Below are 6,946 nucleotides of genomic sequence, written 5' to 3'. Positions count from 1 at the left end.
TTAACCAGATAGCCAGGCTAGAGAACCTTAACCAGACAGCCAGGCTAGAGAACCTTAACCAGACAGCCAGGCTAGTGAACCTGTGCTAACCGGCCAGAGCAGTGAAGAAGTGCTAACTAGATACATTGTGTGTCTGTGTGTGTGTGTGTGTAACTACCTGATGAGGTCAGGTCTCCAGACTGGGGACCCATCTGTTACCATGGCAGCAATACAGAGTTCAGATTGAGAACATATTTCATCTCCTTTATTCAGAACTTCACCTTGGTCATATTACAGATTATTACAGGTCATTACTGAAATAGAATCTAGATCAAACCCATAACCATAGTAACCACAATTGTGATTCCAACTTTACTCTTACTCTCTTACTTTACATTTCAGTCAGGACCGAGATTCACACACACGTGCACACACACTCACTCACGCACTCACACGCACACACTCGCAGCACGCTCCACTCTCAGGCAGGATGGTGTGAATGACTGAGGCCTACAACGCTAGAGGAAGGACACCCTCTTGTGGACACAAGCAAGAACTGCAGAGAGTTACATCACAAAGTTCATTCACAATATAGTTTCTCCTGTGAAATCTTTCCCCAGCTATAAGGCTGTCCTGAACATGAGATTATACTGGTACCCACTGCAACTGGACAGGGGGGTGAGACACTGGAATACCAGGATGGAGGGGGAGGGGACTGCTGCTAATGCAGGTGAACACACAGGAACACACTCACCGCTACACCCGTGAGACAGACAGACAGCGTTTTACGGCAGAGGGTAGTGATGGGTGTGTGTGTGTGTGTGTGTGTGTGTGAGGGATAGACAGTCTGCCCAGGTGGGTGTGGCTGTGTGAACAGGTTCAACATGGCGGCTTGGTACTGCAGACCGGGGCCAGGCTCAGACAGGGATTGGAGGACAGGGCCGTGATTGACAGGTTCATTGTCCAATGAGCTTGCTGACGAACGAGTCCAGCTGGTCATCATCTTTGATCCCCACAAACTGGTCTATGACATCGCCGCCGCGCATGGCGATCACCGTGGGAACCGCCGACACCTGGAGACAGGGGTGAGAGGTCAGTACCCATGGAAACCACTGAGAGCTGTAGTTCGACAGTCATATAGTAGTAGATCCGTTTTCTAGCTAGTACTGGTCAGAGCAGACTACTGGTAAGAGCAGACTAGTACTGGTCAGAGGAGACTAGTACTGGTCAGAGGAGATTAGTACTGGTCAGAGGAGATTAGTACTGGTCAGAGGAGACTAGTACTGGTCAGAGGAGACTAGTACTGGTCAGAGGAGACTAGTACTGGTCAGAGGAGATTAGTACTGGTCAGAGGAGACTAGTACTGGTCAGAGCAGACTAGTACTGGTCAGAGGAGACTAGTACTGGTCAGAGCAGACTAGTACTGGTCAGAGGAGACTAGTACTGGTCAGAGGAGACTAGTACTGGTCAGAGGAGACTAGTACTGGTCAGAGGAGACTAGTACTGGTCAGAGGAGATTAGTACTGGTCAGAGGAGACTAGTACTGGTCAGAGGAGACTAGTACTGGTGAGAGGAGATTAGTACTGGTCAGAGGAGACTAGTACTGGTCAGAGGAGATTAGTACTGGTCAGAGGAGATTAGTACTGGTCAGAGGAGACTAGTACTGGTCAGAGGAGACTAGTACTGGTCAGAGGAGACTAGTACTGGTCAGAGCAGACTAGTACTGGTCAGAGCAGACTAGAACTGGTCAGAGGAGACTAGAACTGGTCAGAGGAGACTCACCCCATACTCGATGGCCAGGTCTGTGTGGTCGTCTATGTCAACTTTTGCCATTGCAACCTTGCCTTTCTGCTTGGCGATGGCTTTCTCTAATCTGGGGCCCAGGATCTTACAGGGACCACACCACCTGAATGAATGAATGAACACACACACACACACACACACACACACACACACACACACACACACACACAGTTAAACGGTTTCATTTTGAGTTAAATTTCACTTGACCTTAGGTCATATAGACACTGTTTTAAAGGGCGACTTGCTTCACACTGAATTACATGGGCCTAATGTCAATACTGTACTATACTATCTATGTACTACAGGGCTGTCCTATAGTTTGTCTGTCCTATGGGCTGTCTGTCCTATGGGCTGTCTGTCCTATGGGCTGTCTGTCCTAAGGGCTGTCTGTCCTATGGGCTGTCTGTCCTATGGGCTGTCTGTCCTATGGGCTGTCTGTCCTATGGGCTGTCTGTCCTATAGTGTGTCTGACATATGGGCTGTCTGTTCTATGGGCTGTCTCTCCCATGAGCTGTCTGTCCTGTAGTGTGTCTGTCCCATGAGCTGTCTGTCCTGTAGTGTGTGTCCTGTAGTATGTCTGTCCCATGAGCTGTCTGTCCTGTAGTGTGTGTCCCATGAGCTGTCTGTCCTGTAGTGTCTGTCCCATGAGCTGTCTGTCCTGTAGTGTGTCTGTCCTGTAGTGTGTCTGTCCTGTAGTGTGTGTCCCATGAGCTGTCTGTCCTGTAGTGTGTCTGTCCTGTAGTGTGTGTGTCCTGTAGTGTGTCTGTCCTGTAGTGTGCCTGTCCCATGAGATGTCTGTCCTGTAGTGTGTCTGTCCTGTAGTGTGTGTGTCCTGTAGTGTGTCTGTCCTGTAGTGTGCCTGTCCCATGAGCTGTCTGTCCTGTAGTGCGTCCTAGTCTCTCCTGCGTGAGCACAGAAACACTGCTCAGCTGCCAAACACAGCAGAGGTAAGCTATTCATATCAAACAGAGCAGGGTTATGGCAGCAGGGGGTATTTACTGTACATCGCACACATGTAAACGACACAGAGATGGTGTCGTCGTTGGAGCTGTCATGCAGGGACACCTCAAGCAACCAACTACTCAACATGTGTACTTTCTCCCACACGCACACGCACATGCACACGCACTTACTGGGCATGGAAGTCTATGAGTACGGGCAGCTCGTTGTTGATAACCCTCTCTGTGAAGTCCTCGTGGTCCTGCACGTTGAAGGACGCCTCCCTACGGGGTGCCGCAGACACACCTCGGGGCGGCGCCAGGAACGAGAGGGGGGTCGTGGAGGAGCGCAGGGAGGAGGAGGAGAAGCAGGAGGAGGAGGAGAAGGAGGAGAAGCGGGAAGAGGAGGGGAGGCAGCGCAGGTCTTTCATAGAGAGGGTCCAAACTCTACGGACGATCATCCTGTGAGCCATCTGGAGGAGAGAGAGGAGAGACCATAGGATTGGTGGAGATGAAAACGTGTGAGTTACTGTTGTTATGAGAACAGAGCTGGTCCACTGCACTGACACAGCTGATAATGCTCTCTGCTGGGGGAGGGGGGGGGGGGGGGGCAGAGAGAGAGGACACTTATGTAAGACTTGTTTAGCTCCATTCTCCAACTATCAGTAGCTACAGTTAATTATCTGTGTGCTATACATACGGTGACCAGACGTCCTGATTTGACCGGGACAGTCCCGATTTCAAGCTGACTGTCCCGATTTTAAAATAATAATATCATTATAGGCTACTTGTTTTCAGCGCCGTTAAGTTAAAAGATTGTTGTCATTCAAAGCTGTTGCTATGGACGCTTGTGGTTGTCTGACAGCTGTCACACTGCTAAGCGCTCTGTCATCACGCCTAAGAGGAAAAACAAGCTTTTCTATAGAGTTTAAGAAAACGTACCCCTTTCTCCGCGAAGTAATTCCGGCAATGAAAATGCTGTCTTTTGCACACACTGCAAGATCACTTTTTCAGACATGGAAGATAATATTCAGACAGCCAAATATATAACATAGGTGAGGAATCTGACCACCCTAATGATCCACGGTCCCGGAAACTGGAGGTTCCAGCGTAGCTTCAATGGCTGGGCCTAGTCTAGTAGGATCAGGCTACTTCAGAAGAGCATGGCTTTTTCGTTATTGTTCTGATGAGCAGCCAGTGTTTTGAAAGCAGTCGATAATAATTGCCTAAATCTAATAATAAGCTCACCTTATGTTTTCTTTTGAAATTAGTCAATAAATCGCGTACTTTGTTATGAATGATACATAACTTATTTTATATTAGCCTACAGCCACAGACAGACAGACAGACAGACACACAGACACACAGACACACAGACAGACACACACACACACACACACACACACACACACACACACACACACACACACACACACACACACACACACACACACACACACACACACACACAAATACTGTATTGGCGTTACGCTGTCAACAAAGTTGGCTCGTAGTTTCACTGAGCCACATAGCGGCAGCCCGGGCGGACGGCAGCAGGTGTGTTTGCTTACTAGGTGTGTATCTACGGTTCACGGAGCTGGCTGACCGTAGGTCCCTCTGAGCCGTGATAGTCTGACTGTTTTGCAACCCTCCACCAAGTACGTATTTATTTGCGAGCTGCTTTTCCCTCGAATAACCTCCGAGTGACTTTGTCCACTCCTTCCTCGTCCTACCCCGCCTCATAACTGCTTCCTCTCGGTACAAAACGCCCAGATTTTCTAACAGGAGGAAAATATTAGCGCCAACTATATAATGTGACCAATATTATAATTATATAGGCACTGGTCAATGATTTTCTGTACTTACGGTGCTGCGCGCTGTTGCCGTTCTTGGTCGCCCGGACCACCGAGTATGAAGAACTTCCGCTTGCTGTTCCGCTTAAAGAGACCGCGCACCTTATCTGGAGTCTGGAGCTCACCTCTGGGCGAGCATCGCCTCCCTGAGGCCGAGGAGAGAACTGCACTGGCGCCAGTGGTCGCAGGTTGGAGACCTCCGAGGTTAAGAGAAATGGGTTGTGTTTTGAACTCCAACAAGAATCTCACGCTCAAGTCAATACAGACAGAAGTCAACAGAGGTGTTGAGCAGACATTGTAAATACAAATCTGATATGAGATAAAGCAGACTGTGAGACTCAGTCCTTCGACGTTTTTCCAGTCAGTGCCGTGGTAACAGCAAGACCCGGGTCTGGCCCAGACCCGTTGAGACCGTCTCTATGACGCTGGTCTGGCCTAGCCTAAAATATTCCCCAGGGTGTAAAGCATTTGCACCATCCTGTCCTGCACCCTATCCTATGTCGTCTGTAACAGCATGCCATTATCCTAGACAATTCCTAGTATGTGTGAACCACATGGCCACAAAACAGATCTTGAATCTTGATCTCAGCAGTGGAAATTGATCTTCTTCGTCTCGTTTTTTACATGAACATCTGCATTGCATGGCTAGCTAGCAAGCTGCAGTAAATGCTTACTAGTAGAAATTGAAGAATATAAATAAAATACATAAATTGAATAAGAGTCTTTCCATTGGTCTCCACGAATATCGTTTTTTCCCAGAAATGGAAGTGAGAGCAGTGAGAGTTTCTAGGTAGGCCTACTCAGATTATGGTCTGTTGGATCAGATGCTGGAACTGGGTCTGTTGGGTCAGATGCTGGTACTAGGTCTGTTGCGTCAGATGTGCTGGTAACAGTAGACGGAGAGGCAGTTCCTGGGCTGACCTGTAGGTTCACAGCAGCGTCATGATCAGTGGCCCTGGTAACCCTGTAGAGGCGAAGGACCACTCATCCATTATAGATAGAGAGATTTCCAATGAAAGGCAGGAAGACCTCCGACCACCTTTCATCTCAGAGGAAGGGTGGATGAAAGCGAGGGAGGAGAGAAGGACACTATCTGAAAAATAGAGGAGTAGACACATGCACACAGACGAAAGACGGTCGGACAGACTTTGAGAGACAGGTATTCCTGAGATTAATCTCCTTTACTACACCGCTTGGCAGGAATAGCGCAGAGGTCAAAACAGACCTGAAGATCATGTCTACAGTGGAGATAACCTGAAGATCATGTCTACAGTGGAGATAACCTGAAGATCATGTCTACAGTAGAGATAACCGTCTAGGTCATGTCTACAATAGAAGTTGATAACCGTCTAGGTCATGTCTACAGTAGAAGTTGATAACCGTCTAGGTCATGTCTACAGTGGAGATAACTCCTGGAGTCTCTGGAGGAGAGAAGGAGGCGCAGACAGAGAGGAAAGCCTCAGCCCTTGGTGAGTGGCATGTTGTCTTCTGTGTGTCTGTCTTCTATATTGCTTGTACAGTATATTCTCTCTATAGATACTGTATGTCTTGTATGATTCCATATAGTATATTCTCTCTATAGATGTATTTTATACAGTACAGTATATTGTCTCTTTAGATGTATTGTACAATACATTCTCTCTATATATGTCTTATATAGTATATTCTATCTATATATTCTCTCTATATATGACTTATATAGTATATTCTCTCTCTATATTCTCTCTCTATATGTCTTAGTGTGATACAGTATGTTCTCTCTATATGTCTTGTGTGATACTGTATCTTTCTCCTGGTGGTTTTCTGTTTGTGTTTTCAGTGTCAGGACTACAAACAACCTACAAACAGCATACAACTAACTGAAAACAACCCCCTATGAACTACATACAACTAAGTGTAAACAACCTCCTATGAACTACATACAACTAACTGAAAACAATCCCCTATGAACTACATACAACTAACTGAAAACAACCCCCTATGAACTACATACAACTAAGTGTAAACAACCTCCTATGAACTACATACAACTAACTGAAAACAATCCCCTATGAACTACATACAACTAACTGAAAACAACCCCCTATGAACTACATAAAACTAAGTGTAAACAACCCACTATGAACTACATACAACTAACTGAAAACAACCCCCTATGAACTACATACAACTAAGTGTAAACAACCTCCTATGAACTACATACAACTAACTGAAAACAATCCCCTATGAACTACATACAACTAACTGTAAACAACCCACTATGAACTACATACAACTAACTGAAAACAACCCCCTATGAACTACATACAACTAACTGTAAACAACCTCCTATGAGCGGCATATAACTAACCCTAACTCTCTGATGGAGGGATA

At 46.7% G+C, this 6,946-nt stretch overlaps 1 protein-coding gene across 1 annotated transcript; it reads right to left on the bottom strand.

Annotated features, from left to right (window-relative positions):
- Positions 1-235: 235 nt before the first annotated feature.
- On the bottom strand, positions 236-4,651 carry txn2 (thioredoxin 2). The gene is made up of 4 exons (XM_084449304.1): positions 4,587-4,651; positions 2,916-3,193; positions 1,762-1,885; positions 236-1,052 (listed from the first exon to the last, which is right to left on the bottom strand). The coding sequence occupies exons 2-4, from the start codon at positions 3,191-3,193 to the stop codon at positions 936-938; spliced, it is 519 nt and encodes a 172-aa protein (XP_084305430.1). The 5' UTR covers positions 4,587-4,651; the 3' UTR covers positions 236-935.
- Between the last annotated feature and the right edge of the window lie 2,295 nt (positions 4,652-6,946).

The sequence above is a fragment of the Borostomias antarcticus genome (assembly GCF_949987555.1).
Source record: "Borostomias antarcticus genome assembly, chromosome: 14".
Classification (NCBI taxonomy): Eukaryota; Metazoa; Chordata; class Actinopteri; order Stomiiformes; family Stomiidae; genus Borostomias; species Borostomias antarcticus.
This window is presented reverse-complemented; position numbering and strand designations above follow the sequence as displayed.

What these genes read in the sequence shown, in the direction of transcription:
- txn2 (XM_084449304.1), bottom strand. Translation starts at nt 3,193, where the DNA reads ATGGCTCACAGGATGATCGTCCGTAGAGTTTGGACCCTCTCTATGAAA. An exon ending in CTCATAGACTTCCATGCCCA is followed by an intron (nt 1,886 to 2,915) that starts GTAAGTGCGTGT and finishes TCATTCATTCAG; the next exon opens with GTGGTGTGGTCCCTGTAAGA. An exon ending in ACCTGGCCATCGAGTATGGG is followed by an intron (nt 1,053 to 1,761) that starts GTGAGTCTCCTC and finishes CCCTGTCTCCAG; the next exon opens with GTGTCGGCGGTTCCCACGGT.